Source organism: Syngnathoides biaculeatus, chromosome 3 (assembly GCF_019802595.1).
Source record: "Syngnathoides biaculeatus isolate LvHL_M chromosome 3, ASM1980259v1, whole genome shotgun sequence".
In the NCBI taxonomy this organism is placed as follows: domain Eukaryota; kingdom Metazoa; phylum Chordata; class Actinopteri; order Syngnathiformes; family Syngnathidae; genus Syngnathoides; species Syngnathoides biaculeatus.
Genome location: NC_084642.1, coordinates 28,664,017 through 28,679,730, shown reverse-complemented (window position 1 = coordinate 28,679,730; position 15,714 = coordinate 28,664,017). Strand labels below are relative to the sequence as shown.

The 15,714-nt window shown below is 39.7% G+C and overlaps 1 protein-coding gene across 14 annotated transcripts in view; it reads left to right on the top strand.

The window, feature by feature from the left end:
• Positions 1-15,714, top strand: part of trpm5 (transient receptor potential cation channel, subfamily M, member 5) — a 59,746-nt gene that overhangs the window by 24,079 nt on the left and 19,953 nt on the right. For 4 of the 14 annotated variants that reach the window (XM_061815156.1, XM_061815154.1, XM_061815155.1 and 1 more), the window contains 15 exons: positions 644-787; positions 2,744-2,867; positions 2,992-3,137; positions 3,784-3,896; positions 3,977-4,078; positions 5,003-5,261; positions 5,726-5,844; positions 5,941-6,073; positions 6,865-7,039; positions 7,186-7,354; positions 7,497-7,675; positions 7,762-7,894; positions 13,057-13,129; positions 13,272-13,362; positions 13,480-15,592. In XM_061815156.1, coding sequence (XP_061671140.1) covers positions 644-787; positions 2,744-2,867; positions 2,992-3,137; positions 3,784-3,896; positions 3,977-4,078; positions 5,003-5,261; positions 5,726-5,844; positions 5,941-6,073; positions 6,865-7,039; positions 7,186-7,354; positions 7,497-7,675; positions 7,762-7,894; positions 13,057-13,129; positions 13,272-13,362; positions 13,480-13,574 — 2,055 coding nt within the window. In that variant the 3' untranslated portion in view covers positions 13,575-15,592. Of the gene's footprint in view, positions 1-643; positions 788-2,743; positions 2,868-2,991; positions 3,138-3,783; positions 3,897-3,976; positions 4,079-5,002; positions 5,262-5,725; positions 5,845-5,940; positions 6,074-6,864; positions 7,040-7,185; positions 7,355-7,496; positions 7,676-7,761; positions 7,895-13,056; positions 13,130-13,271; positions 13,363-13,479; positions 15,603-15,714 lie in introns of those variants that run through there. The other 10 variants (XR_009794300.1, XM_061815162.1, XM_061815157.1 and 7 more) reach the window with 10 other exon arrangements.

The window sequence follows — 15,714 nt, the reverse complement described above, 5'->3', positions numbered from 1 at the left end:
CCCTCAGAACTGTGAGGCCAACGCTCTAAACCGTTGCTTCACCATGGTGCCAGGCAGATAATAAAATCCATAAATTCCTTTCAATTGTACATTGAGGAACATTGTCCTTAAACTCTTCGACTATTTTCTCATTCACTTCACAAAGAGGTGAACGTCGCCCCATCTTTGCTTGTGAATGACCGAGCAATTCATGGAAGCTCCTTTTGTACCCAATTAGCTTGTTCAGCTCCGGAATGTTCCAAACAGGTGTTTGATGAACGTTCCTCAACTTTCTCAGTCTTTTTTGACACCTGTCTCAGTTTTTTGGGAATGTGTTGAAGCCATAAAATTCCAAGTTAATGACTATTTGTGAAAATCAATCAAGTTCATCAGTTTGATCATTAAATATCTTGTTTTGTCATGCATTCAATTAAATATATGTTGAACATGATTTGCAAAACATTGTATTTTTTTATGTGTTTTTCACACATTTCAACTTCACTGGAATTGGGTTTGTACTTTGTGAGTGCATAAAACGGGACATTTAATGTGACTTGTGGTATAATACTAATATTAACCTTATATCAATGAAATAAATTTTCTTGATTCTATACTTTGTTATTCTAGAAGCATGCAGTGCTATTGTGTTGTCTTTGTACTCCAGGAAAAGCCAGCTAAGGGTCGATTGTTCCACAGCCAGAAGAACCTGGCTGAATTGGAAGAATGTTGCCAACATCCTTGGAGGGATCTTTTCCTCTGGGCCATCCTTCAGAACCGACAGCAGATGGCTAACTACTTTTGGGCCATGGTATGTCTGGTCATTTCATTTTCTTCACAATATGGTGTGATTCATTCTGTATGTATACAAATGCCTGGCAACCAGCAACAACAAGAATAAAACAGCTAAATGAATTGAGATAATCTTATTCATATAGAGGGAGTGTTCTGGCATGTACTTTGTGATGTGGCCTAGCATACAAGTCCCACCTTGGATAATTAGGGAGGGCTGAAGCAGCTTTATCTTTATCACAGATTGGGATGAACTTAAAAGCTTTTATACCTCCAGCAACAATGCTCAAATAAAGGTCATGCTTCAGAGTTATTGTTCTCAATGAGAAACATTGCCTGACGTGAAAATTAAGATTTATAAATACAGTAGTTTAAATGACACCGGCAGAACTATTTCATTTTTTGCATCTTTATAAGGATGCTTTGATTTTGTTACTGCCCTTCGGTGGACTGAGCAAATTAATTATTCCACATCCCTTAAGTGGTCACACTTGTGTGCTCCTTCCCTGCATTTATTTCCAATATTCTCAGAAGTTATGGTAATTTCATTCAAAGTGTCACCATTCTGCCATCACTAATGCTCATATCATTGACATACTGGCACAATTCCGACTGTTTGAAGTGTTTCTCACATTGCAAGATTCAATATAATGGAATTAATTCTGCAGCATGCTAATACAGCATCTCATATATGTGCATGCGTCATGTGAGCTAATGTCTCACAATTTTCCAATATACATACATATAGTTTGATACAGTGCATAATTTATCGTACACAGTAAAAAAAATCAATTTGAGCAGAACTATTCTTAGTGTGCTCAAGTAAAATATGACCCAACATAGAAATGACAGTGCCATTCCTATTATAGGTAAGAGATCAAGTTGTGCTGCAATGACATTCATTTCATTTTTCTTGCACCTATGACAGCAAAATGTGAAAATGGGCTCTGGGTCATTGTCCTCCTCCAACTTGAGTATTAATCAGCCTTGTGTACCGTATTCATGATCCTGTTATAACACCAGAACAATAAGGCGCATGTAAAAACTGAACCTCTTTTCGGGAGTTCAATGAAATTTCCATTAATGTCCAAACAAGCTACAGAATGAGCTCACGTAAAATTTATTTACTACGTTAGAATTTATTTTGGCTCACTTATTCCCACAATAACTGTCCTCTCTTACTAATGCAGGCTTGATAAAGAATCCATGTGAATCTTTTTTTTTTTTGGTCACAGTAAACATTCAAACGTAGGATGTGGACCTTTTTATGTAGCGTTTTCATGTTCCCATTGTTATGTACTCTATGTACAACAAAATACACTAAATTGACAGTAGATTGGTGTGTTCATGTGTTTTTGATGCATTTCCAATGGCCAAAGTACCATAGGTGCACCAAAATACAGTAAAAAAACTACCATTAAGGGAATGATAATGTCCTACTTTATAAGGCAGCCTTTTAGGGTACCAACCATCATTGTACGGTTTCTTTCGCATGAGTTCTAGCAGATTATACAGTTCTGTTCAGGTATCTTTGTGTTTAAGAAATACAAAATAACCAATCTGTACTCGTTTGTTGGTTTGTAATATACAATGAGATGAACACAAATAAATGTGTGCTTTTAAAATGAATAATATAAAGGAGACAGAAAGTGCAGTTTCTTTCACTTTTTAATTGTAGCATTCCTCTTGGTACAGTATTGGGTACAAGATAATTGGGGTTTATAGATTCCAAACCATGTCGTGGTCAACTAAATCTCAGGGTTTCAAATACGGTTTAGCTATGACTTGTCTGTGCAGATTTTCACATTTAAACAAGTTAACATCAGATGACATGTTTGAACTTCACACCACTCAAATAAGGTTTAGTAAACCCCAGTTAATGAATAGAATAGCACATGTGTGCACTCTGGCATTTTTCTTTTATTCAGTTTGATGAGATTCAAAACTTTTATTCATATTTATTGAATTTGTTCAGGGCCCTGAGGCAGTAGCAGCAGCATTGGCAGGGTGTAAGATTCTGAAAGAGATGGCAAGACTTGAGTCTGAGGCTGAGTCAGCCCGTAGCATGAAGGAGGCCAAATACGAACAGTTTGCCCTTGGTGAGTTCTTCCTCTGCTATCAGGCTGACAATGGGATCAGAATAAAAATGTTGAAAAATGCAAAAGACAGTGATGTGTTTTAACTTATTCTGACACTATTCATGTTCTCCCTGTGTTATAACAGATGTGTTTGGAGAGTGTTATTCAAACAGTGAAGACAGAGCTTATGCATTGTTAGTAAGGAGAACACAGTGTTGGAGCAAATCTACGGTCCTCAACCTGGCAACTGAGGCTGATGCCAAGTCTTTCTTTGCTCAGGATGGCGTTCAGGTAACAGAAGACTTTCACTTCAGCGGGACAGTATTATCATGGTAGTGTCATCTACCTCATGTTTCAAAAATGTCCCCATCAGGTTAATGGAAAATATTTTAGTTGTTGTCAATTGTCCAAAGGTGTCAGTGTGAGTTAATGGTCGGCTGTCTACATGAGATGCAAATTCGCCGCCGGCCAGGATGTACCTTTCATCCAAAGTCAATTGGGATAGGTTCCAGCTCACCTGTGGTATAGAAAACAGGGTGGGATGGAGGGAACGTTGAAGTTGCCCTTTAGAGAGAATGGGTATTTTACTGACATGAAAAACCATGAATCTACTAAATATTTGATGTTATGACCTGATACAAGGCCCCATGTGAAAGGAGCGGGCGGGTGCTCATTTCAGTAATTACACTGCATTAGCACAGCTATGAAGGGGTAGTGGTCCGTAGAATTCGTGGGATAATTTGATTAATGGTGAAAATTATCTTTTAAACTAGGTTAAGTTTCCATGCATGGACACAGCAATCTGACTCGATGCAGATATTTATTTGGCTTGTACTGCCGCCTTGTGGAACGATTCACACGTACCCAGTTTGGGATTGAACGTTGGATGAAAATTGATGAAAACCTTGATTTTATTATCATTCTATTTATTTGTCAGGCTCTCCTGACAAAGATATGGTGGGGAGCAATGACAACAGACACAGCCATCTCCAAGCTTGTTGTGTCTTTCTTCTGTCCACCTCTCATTTGGACTAACCTTATCAAGTTCTGGTGAGATTATTTGTATTTTATACAATTTCATTTTCTGCTGTAAGTGTTTTCTGTGTCTTATTACTGTTAATGGTCTTTAGTGATGAAGAGATGGATAATCAGAACAGTGAAGAACCCTATGTGGATTTGGACAGTTTGGACACAGAAAAAGTTTTACTGTTAAGTGATGAAGATGGCCCAACGTAAGTCTGTAATGATGCTGATGTGCAGAAATTCTCCACACAAGCGGGGCTGGGATTTGAACCCACGGTCCTCAGAACTGTGAGGCCAATGTTCTACAGCTCTGTTTTATTAAATTAAAATAAACATTTTAAATGATTTTTTTTTTTTTTTTAGACATTTTGTATTGATAGCACACACTTTCCCGTTGGTATAAAAAATAACCTCATGAAAACACATCCATCCATTTTCTTAGTCGGTTATCCTCACGAGGGTCGCGGGGAGTGCTGGAGCCTATCCCAGCTGTCAACGGGGAGGAGGCGGGGTACACCCTGAACTGGTGGTGAACTGGAACTCATGAAAATCAATTCAGAAATGAGCAATTTAGGACTTAAATTTACTGTCCATGCATTGGCTTTTATGGTATCCACAAAAATCCAGTACACACAAATATTTCCCCTGTCCCTTGATTTCATTCACCGCCATTGCTGCTTTGTTTACTGAGCACAGCTTCTTATTCATTTTTTTTTTTTTTAATGACTTCCCTTAGCAGCATTATAGCACCTTACAGTTCACTTTCAAACCAAGATACAGTTCAGGATGTTTACGCTCAGTGGAATCTAGCACCATTTTTGTCCTTTCGCATCCTCAATTTCCTTCGTAACTAGAGAAAAAACATTTCCGAGGAGGCTGTTCGTAACCTGAATTATTTGTTAGTAGAGACGTTTGTAGGTAGAGGTATGACCAGGACTGCTTAGCTTCTGAGATCGGATGAGATGTGGCAGCATGTGGGATGGGGCCTGTATAGATGTTGTAGCTACATGCTTCACTGTACTGCCCTTCTGGTCATATAGTATGATGAGTGTACCATAAATGCATTTAGCCGAATGACTTTGGGTTTGCGTCTTAAAATCTAACCTGTTGTCTGATTTTCATTTTGCTTTAAGGGACTCTTTACCTGGTGCTCCAGCAGATCAGAGCTGCGCATCAGTTTGGTGGCGTTTCTTACTTTGTCGCTGGCGTCGCTTCTGGAGTGCTCCTGTAACTGTGTTCCTTGGTAACGTCATCATGTATTTTGCCTTCCTGTTCCTCTTCACCTATGTGCTACTGCTGGACTTTCTTCCACCACCCCCCATTGGTCCTGGAGTCCCAGAGATAATGCTATACTTCTGGGTTTTCACTTTGGTTCTGGAAGAACTTCGACAGGTGACTCTCATAGCCTTAGATGCCACTTCTCATTAAGTACAACTTCACAATTGTATGTAATTTTAGAGCTAATAGTACTTCTTGCATACTGTACATAATTGAAATTACATGTTGACACTCCACTTGCTAATTTGCATTTGTATTAATAATTTTGTCTCTATGATTGACACTCACTGAATCTTTGCTATATTATATGATGTTCTCATTCCAATGTAATTATGGGCTGATGAAAACATGAATCAGTTTGACACTCACTAGTTCAATCATCTTGGGTAAAATATCCTCAATCAGTCCACATTGACAAAGTGATATAATACCTAACATTTTGAAGACAATTGGGTGAAAATTACTGTGATAGGGTGCAAGTGTACTTATGTTGATAAAATACAATAATGTCAACTCCAGAACATACTTTTTTTATCTTAGTTAAAAGAAGGGGGGTGCTTTGTTGTGTTGTGTTGCAGAGCTTCTTTTCAGATGAAGAGATGAACATTTTAAAGAAGTTCAAGCTCTATGTGGAGGACAACTGGAACAAGTGTGACATGGTTGCAATTTCACTTTTTGTAATTGGAGTTTCATGCCGGTAAATAATTTTGTGATTTGAATATAAATCAATTACTAATTGTATGTTTTGCATAAAAAGATAAAGAACAGCACATTATGTTTGTTTGGATGGCAGGATGTTTGATGACACCTACGAGGCAGGAAGGAGTGTTCTGGCAATAGACTTCATGGTATTCACGCTGCGGTTGATCCACATCTTTGCCATTCATAAGCAGTTGGGGCCGAAGATCATTATTGTGGAAAGAATGGTGACCAAAAGCACTCATATGCAAATATCGGACCTTGTGATAATTGATATTCCTTTTACATTTAATGAATAAATGTTAACAAATTACACATTTTTAATTAATTTCTTCACACTTTGAATCAACAGCTTGGGGCAGGCCATTTATTTATTCTTTCCACAAATGTAGACTTTGGTGTTGAGAAACTTAACTGGCAAACAAATGTTAGCAAACATGCTCCACACTTCTGAGTTTCTGGATTCAAAGTTGGGCTCTGGCCTTCCTGTGTTGAGTTTGCATGGTCATCCAGTGCTAGTGTAGATATTCTCCAGTTACTCTGGCATTAAAATTCCCATAGGTGGGAATGTGATTTCGTATGGTTGATTGTCAATGCATGCCTCTGGATTCACTGGCGACCAGTCCACGGCAATTCTCTCCTATCAGCCTGAATGCTTACCGTAATTAAAAGCTGCAACCTATCCCTGCTGACTTCAAGCAGAAGGTGGAGCGCACCCTGACCTGGTCGCCAGGCAGTCACAGAGAACAAAGAGACAGACAACCGTTCAGTCTCACATTCACATAAGCCCCTCAGTGGGAACTGAACCCATGCTTCCTGCACCAATTTCATGCAAATGTTCTTTAGCGTTACACCACAACTGATCATGTGTGTTAGAAACATTTCTGAGTATGACGCACTCAGTTTCAGTGTTTTACCAATTAAAACTACTAAATAATTTTTTTTTTGTACTCAGCATTGGATCTCATTCAATTCCTCTTACCTAGTGCTGTGAATGATAAAGTGGTTTGCTTTACAGATGAAGGATGTCTTTTTCTTCCTCTTCTTCCTGAGTGTGTGGCTCATTGCATACGGGGTGGCGACGCAGGCTCTTCTGCACCCTCATGACCACCGGATCGACTGGGTGTTCCGCAGAGCCTTGTATCGTCCCTACCTGCACATTTTTGGTCAGATTCCTTTAGAGGAAATAGATGGTAAATGACTGTAGGATGAATCAATAGTTAATCATTTTAGCTTTTAACTGCCATATCGCATATTTTGTGTTTTTCATTTAAGCATTTGGAGTTGTCCTGAATTCAGTAAGATACAAATATGTCAATTTGTTTCTTTCATGATACAGCTGCTCGGATGATGGAAATTAACTGCACCAACGACTCAGAGGAGATTATCAAGGGCCTACAGCAACCATGTCCTAATGTCTATGCCAACTGGCTGGTGATTCTCCTTCTGGTCATCTTCCTTCTTGTGACCAATGTTCTTCTGCTTAACCTACTTATTGCCATGTTTAGGTCAGAACTTCAAAAATGATATGGAGATCTTTTGTTAAATGTTTGTAAACAGGTGGCTTCAAGAGCAACTCCAGGAAGCAAATGCCCTTGCTTTGTTGTCACTTCTATCTAATATAAGCTGTTTCTGTTTTGTGGTGTGTAGCTACACATTCCAGGTTGTACAGGGCAATACTGATATTTTCTGGAAGTTTCAGAGGTACAACCTGATCGTTGAGTATCACAGCCGCCCAGCCCTGGCTCCACCTTTCATTATCATCAGCCACCTCTCCCAGCTTCTCCTCAGTCAGGTCAAACAGCCTGAGTCCAAGCAAGACCATCTCGGTACGCTCATTTCTAAGATCATAGGTGCAGTTTTTATTTTGTTTCAACCTTAGACTGAGGATGAGCGTTCTTGTGTGTTATTCTAGAGCGAAAGCTACCAGCTCGGCTTGACCAGAGGCTGATAACATGGGAGACTGTACAGAAAGAAAACTACCTGGCCAAACTTGAGCGTCAACAATGGGAGAGCAGTGAGGAGCGACTAAGGAGTACATCATCCAAGTAGTTTTTCTTTTTCTGTTGCTTTTTTTTTTTTTTTTGGCCCTGTTTGGATCTCAGGTCAAACAGAATGGAGGATCTGCATCCCATTTCTGCCTGAACAGTTTTCCTGTGTGATTTTAAAAAAATATTATAATTGATGTTTATTGAGAGTCAGTACAAGGCTTCTGGTTATAAACAGAAAGTGAAATAAAAAATAAATCACTACTTATCAGAATCGGATTTAATGGCCAAGTATGTAACGACATACAAGGACTTTGTCTCCAGCAGTAGGTGCTGCTCTGGTACGACATTCATATTGAGTACTGAGAAGAAGAACTAACAAACTAAAAAGAACAAAGAACAATAGACATTCAATTAATAGGAAGCTATTCCTTAAAAGAGTCACAGTCGTGCTAAGATGCGGACTCTTCTTCATTTAGAGCAGTTAAGTGTGGGTCACCCACCCCACCCCCGCCCCACACCACCACCACCACATTGAGATTATACAGAGTGCCCTTACCCGTTCGCGATTCACTGATTTAGACCAGTGCAATGACTTAACAAAAAAGCTACATAAAATGTAGATATTGCCTGTGGCTGTTGCAGTACACCCTGTGAGGGAAGGACAGGACCAGACAAGCTAGAACCAGACAGGGACAGGAAAAGAAGCATGCATGAATATCATGAATACGGCTATACAACTGAAATGTGTTAGGATTAACTAAGTAAAGTATATAAATCTATAAAACAAAAGTATAAATGGGGGGATGCACAAACAATTGGTGTAATCCTAAATTATTTGTCATTGTGCAAGTGTGTGCTATGAGTGCGTAAGAGGCATAGCCCCTGCAGGTCAGGCCCATCAGGCCGGACAACCACCAGCGCGGGGTTTTCCTGTTTCTGACCAAGTAACTAATCACATGACAGGTATAGCTATGTAAGTTTGAACTCAAGTATATCCGATTGGAATGGTCAACCGTAGTTTTTTTCTTTTTTTTTTTCACCACGAGGAATACGGGATAACGATAGTTGCACCATCCACTAGAAGACCCAATAAAACAAAACACAGTTAGTTTTAAATAGCAGAGTCTGTATTGCTCAGATTGTTTTCCCTTTGTTGGAGAGGTGTCGTTTCTCAGCTAAAAATGGACAAAAGTGTATGGAGTGCCACACTTACCACCATATTCACTACAGTACTTAAACTCTTTCAGAATAGTTGTATAGATCAGTGATTTTCATCTAGTGTGCTGTGAGAGATCGTCAGGTGTGCCGTGAGAAATTATCCAATATCACTTTTTTTTTATTAATATTTATTAATAATTTTCTGCAAATATTATGTCATTGTCCAGTGTCCCTGCTGTAAAGGCTGGCAGAGTAATGTAATATTTGTCCGTGTGGCAACACGTAGCTGATTGCCTCGTTCCTCCAAGAGAATTAGTGATGCACCTGAGAGGCCGTGGTGACAGTCATGGAGAAGTTTTTAAAAATGACAACTGCAAACTCCGTACTGGGCCCTGGACAAGATTCTGACCCGGATGAAGGCCCTAGTATGAGTGGTGGGAAAAAGAAAGCAAAGATGGTGAGCTCAAGGCAATATAGTGAAAGCTATCTTTCGTTTGGATTTACTTTCACCGGGGATGAGACGACACCTATTCCGTTATGCCTGGTGTGTGGCGAGAAGCTATCCAGCAGCGCCATGGTGCCAAGCAAGCTTAAACGCTATCTCCAAACAACACACCCATCGCTTCAAAACAAGCCGATAGACTATTTTGTTTGCCTGCGTGTAAAAACACAGAAACAGGCAACGTTTATGAGAAAAACCACAAACGTAAATGAGAAAGTGCTCAAAGCTAGTTACCTAGTCGCCGGACTGTTGCTTAATCAAAAAAGCCGCACACTGTGGCAGAGAGATTAATACTACCTGCCTGTAAAGCCATTGTCAACGAGATGCTCGGCCCTGATGCGGTTAAAGACATAGCTAAAGTCCCGCTCTCTGATAACACAATTGCCAGGCGTATTGATGACGTCTACAGACATCGAAAGCCATGTTTTGGAAAAGATACGCATCAGTAGGAAATTTGGGTTGCAAGTTGACGAGTCTACGGATATTAGTGGACATTCTCAGCTCCTGGCCAATGTGCGTTTTGTGGATGGAGATGCCATTAGAGAAAACTTCCTATTTTGCTAGGCACTGCCAGAAAAAACAACTGGAGAGGATATTTTTCGGGTCACATCGGAATATCTTGACCAGGGAGGACTTACGTGGGAAAACTGCACAAGTGTGTGCACTGATGGAGCTGCAGCCATGGTCGGGCGCACCAAAGGCTTCGTGAGTAGAGTGAAGGAAAGAAACCCTGATCTGATTGTTACGCACTGTTTTTTGCACCGTGAGGCCCTCGTTGCTAAGACTTTACCAGCAGAACTGGTTCCTGTGTTGGACGATGTGCGCATAGTGAACTTTGTAAAGACACGACCTCTGAAAAGTCATATATTCGCATCTCTGTGTGAGGAAATGGGAGCGGAGCATAAAGCCTTATTGCTCCATACAGAGGTCCGATGGTTGTCGCGCGGTGAGGTGCTGACCCGTGTGTATGAGCTGCGAGAGGAACTTAAAATGTTTCTGACAAATGAGAGGTCTGATTACTCAAATCTGTTTGCAAGTGATGAGTGGTGCGCAAAGCTGGCATACCTGGCTGATATATTTCATCATCTTAATGAAGTGAACACAAGGATGCAGGGCCGAAATGAAAACCTGCTTACAAGCACAGATAAAATAAATTGATTCCGTTTAAAGGTCCACCTCTGGCAACAACATGTGCAACGTGCCAACCTGGAGATGTTCCCACTCACAGACAAACGGCAAAGCAACACTGCTGCACTGTCTGAGGTAATAGGTAAACATTTGAAAAGTCTTGAGGAGAAGTTGTCATTTTATTTCTCTTCAGCCTCCACTGAATGCTTTGACTGGGTTCGGGACCCATACAGCTCAGCATCAGTTGTTGGAAAGGACATGACTTTACAAGAGCAGGAGGAACTAACTGAACTGAAACAGGATCGTGGTTTAAAACTAAGATTTGCTGATCTTCCTTTGGACAGTTTTTGGTTGACTGCTGCCAAGGAGTTCCCCATTCTGGCCAACAAAGCTGTTCTGACATTGCTCCCATTTTCCACAAAATATCTGTGTGAGCTGAGCTTTTCAAGCCTAACTGCTATAAAAACTAAAAACAGAGAGACTGAGAGCTGTTGAAGAAGAGCTTCGTGTGTGTCTTTCTTGCCAGGATATCGGCTTTGTGTTCATCTAAACAGGCCCAGGTTTCACACTGACTGAGTATAAATAAATTGAGAAATTATATTGAAATTAAATATACTATACAAAGTGTCATTTTGTAACATTTTTGGTTAGTGGTGTGCCACAAAATTTTTCCAATGTAAAAAATGTGCTGTAGCTCAAAAAAGGTTGAAAAACACTGGTATAGATCACTACCAGAGGTTAATACAAAGATGCCGAAAGTAACAGATTTTATTATCAGCAAAACCATAATTTTGTTTCTGTAATGGTTAATACATTTGAAGAAGTCTTTAAGCAAAATTACATTCCATCCATTATCAGAGCTGCTCATTCTTACAAGGGTCGCGGGAGTAATGGAGCATATCCCAGCCAACTTCAGGCAGGAGGCAGGGTACACCACGAATTGGTTGCCAGCCAACCACAGGGCACAAAATTACATTTTAATACTAAAATTCTCATCCATTAATTTTGAGACAAAAGTAAGTAAAGTACAACATTTTTTAATGTCAAATTGTAGATATTTCCTTTGTTCTGTGTGTGTCTGTATGTGTATATACAGTGCCTTGTGAAAGTATTCGGCCCCCTTGAACTTTTCAACCTTTCGCCACATTTCAGGCTTCAAACATAAATATATAAAATTTAAATTTTTTGACAAGAATCAACAACACTCATGAAATGGAATGAAATTTATTGGATATTTTATACTTTTTGAAGAAATAAAAACCTGAAAACTGGGGCGTGCATTATTATTCGCCCCCTTTGCATTAATACTTTGTAGTGCCACCTTTTGCTGCAATTACGGCTGCAAGTCGCTTGGAGTGCGTCTCTATCAGTTTTGCACATCAAGAGACTGAAATTTTTGCCCATTCTTCCTTGCAAAACAGTTCGAGCTCAGTGAGGTTGGATGGAGAGCGTTTGTGAACAGCATTCTTCAGCTCTGCCCACAGATTCTCAATTGGATTCAGGTCTGGACTTTGACTTGGCGATTCTAACACCTGGATATGTTTATTTGCAAATCATTCCATTGTAGATTTGGCTTCATGTTTTAGATCATTATCCTGTTCATCCGGAGTGATCATGGGCCTCTTGGCTACATCTCTGATCAGTCTTCTCCTTGTTTGAGGTGAAAGTTTAGAGGGACGGCCGGGTCTAGGTAGATTTGCAGTGGTCTGATACTCATTCAATTTCGAGATGATTGCTTGCACGGTGCTCCTTGAGATGTTGGGGAAATCTTTTTGTATCCGATTCTGGCTTTAAGATTCTCCACAACAGTATCTTGGACCTGCCTGGTGCGTTCCTTGGTCTTCATGATGCTCTCTGCACATTAAACAGAACCCGGAGACTATAACAGAGCAGTTGCATTTATACGGAGACTTGATTACACACAGGTGGATTCTATTTATCATCATCAGTCAACACTGGATCATTCAGAGATCCTCACTGCACTTCTTAAGTGTGTTTGCTACATCGAAAGTAAAGGGGCTGAATAATATTGCATGCACCACTTTTCAGTTTTTCAGTTGTTAAAAAGTATAAAATATCCAAAAAATTTTGTTCCATTTCACATTTGTGTCCCACTTGTTGATTTTTGACAAAACATTTTTATTTTATATCTTTATGTTTGAAGCCTGAAATGTGGCGAAAGGTTGAAAAGTTTAAGGCTGGCTGAATGCTTTCACAAGGCATTGTATATAGAGCATCATCATATATATATAGCAGACAGTATCATCCTATAGTATTATATCATCAATCCATTTTCCAAGCTGGTTATCGTTAGAGGAGCCACAATATGAAATCTCACATAGGGTGCCACATTGACAATGGTCACACCTGTGTGTGTATACTGTATTTTACATGCATATTAAATATTTGGTTTGGTTTATTTGCTGTCTAGGGTTCAGAATATGCTCAGGATTATCAGTGGTGTTAAGGACCAAGACAAACGTCTGGCAACCATGGAGGCTCAAGTACGACCAAACAACACAGCGGCCTGCATTTTTACATTCATATTGACAGCATTCTTCTTTTGCCTAAAAAAATAAAAATCTATCTTGTATGTAACCTGTCAGAGTAGCACGTACGTAGGGTATAATTTGGATTTGTGTCTAGGTTAGATACTGTGGCGAGGTGTTGTCTTGGATGGCAGAATGCTTTGCTCTGAGCACACTAAAATGTGGGAAAGAGGCTCCAACTGCACCGAGTAAGTCAAGTGGCAATCAAAATTACATGCTGTAAAAAACGATTATACCACTACACATTCTTAATGTAGAATTTGATGTGAATTAATGGGCCACAAAATGGCATTGTCTTTTGGCAGGCTGCATGGGGAGCAATGATGCCCATCAAAATCAACTGAAGATGGAAAACAAATGCGCAAAAGGTTGTAGTTACAATGACCAAGAAAGAAAATAAAACAATCAAGCTAATGAAGTGATGTTAAGATGGTCATACTATGACCATGTTTTATCCATAATCTTGAAGATGATGTACTATAGGGGACAAATTGGTACTGACTTTGTTTGAAATTATGAATTTGTGTAGTAAAGTTTTAAATCAGAGTATTGTCAACTGAGATGTCTGCCTGTCTTAGAAGAAGGTAAACGGTGTGTGTGTGTGTATGAAACATAAGCATATTTTGGGCCCCAATAAAAAAATATATATCATACAAGAACATTTTAAATGTCTTACTCGCATGTGTGCAGTTTATTGACTGAAAATGTGGTAACACCCTTCCCTGCGTTTGACTGGTAACTGTTCCAGAGTCAGCTGGAATAGGCTACTGCTCTATGTGACCCTGAACAGGATAGTCAGGATATAAAATGTATGGATGGTTCCAGCCAGGTAGAACTAAGTTAACATTTTGAGAAATTCATGAATGATTTTGCAAACAAAGTGCTCATGAACACCTATGGGTAATGTACTAAGCTTGTGTGAAGTTCCTTAAATGAAAGTTCAAAAACTAGGTAATATTTTGGGTGAATGTGACCGGAATGTAGTTCATTTCTGACTGATGAACAGTTTTCTGACGTCAGTTCATTTTCATAGACTGCCAGGTTTTGTTCAAGACTTTGAGGACAACAACCTGCTGAACACACTACAGTATATACTGTAGGAGCCTTCTTATGTTGGGTCGGGTGATAACTGCAGCAGTTGGCATCCCAATGAGTGTGGCCACGGCCACCATTCATTGTAGGCTGCAGCTGCATGAGCGCGCGAGGTGAGTTCACTGACACTGCATAAACGGGCCTGATTGTGTTCTTTGTGGATTTTCTTTTTTTTTTTTTTTTTTTTTGGAATAGAGTACATAATTATTTGGTGTAGTCCGCCGTTCACCCAAAGTTGGCACCATCATTCCCGTGGCCCTTGGAGGATAAGCGGTTTGGAAAATGGATGATTTACAGAAAATTATTTCTATCAAATGCTTTAGTTAAACCCCCATACAGTCACACAATCATAATGATTTTTTTTCGTCTTGTCATAGAAGAATCCATCCATCTACCTTTCCATCCATTTCCGTACAGCTTATCCTCACGAGGCTTGTGGGTGTCCTGGACCTAATCCCAGCTGACCCTGGGCAAGAGCCAGGGTTTGCTCTGAACTGGTTGCCAGCCAGTCACATGGCGAATATAATTGACGTTATGATAATCAGCCACCGCTGCGAAGAACACAGTTATCAGTCCTTTCACCATCATTCTTGTCATATTGTGTTTTTGTTTGTACATGAAGGACAAAAGTCCCATATTTGTGTTAACTGATTTAAAAAAAAAAGTTAATGCATGCAACACAATTTTCCTCATGATTTTGAGATTGTTATATAAAAGAAGCTGCACCTGGCTAGTAGTTCACTTTTGGAATGGTGAACTGTGAACTACTGTGAAGATATAAAAAGAACTTTGCCAATACTGCTGAACACATCCCGAAACATTTGTCATCAATTAGATGTGCCGTTACCCGAGGATAATTGTCATTATTCACCAAACTCCAAAAGTCCCCGGTAATAGGAATAACTTGAGCATCACCAAGCAGTTCTAGTACTCCTTTATCCTTGTTGTAACTGTTCCCCTCGAAGAGATGTTGAATGATGGGTCACCTGTGGTAGTACGTATTATTTTGTGCATCCCCTTGTTTTCAAACATAGTAATTGGCCTACATGATGCGGCTATCCATTTTACAAAAAAGCGTTGCGCAATTCATATGCTGACAACATTGCCACAGGTACAAACCTCCAGCGCCGTTTGTCGTTCTTGCTAGCGCTACCCAAAAAAAGGGTTTTTCTTTGAGATGGCAATTCAAACTTGAATGCCATTAATGAAAAGAAAATTCAGTGCTGCAATATATGCAAATTACCTTTGTTTTACCTAAAGTGGATGACTTATCTTTGCACTGGATAAGCACTGAGCGCATTACTGACCTAATCCCAACCTGTACAGTCTTTCAAAGATCAAGCCGTAGCTAAAATGCGGTTAAAATAAATTGTGCTATTTGTGTGTTTTCAGTGCTATCTTATTCAGTTTAGGCTGGAAGCCTCAGGAATCTTTGTATCAAAGTATCA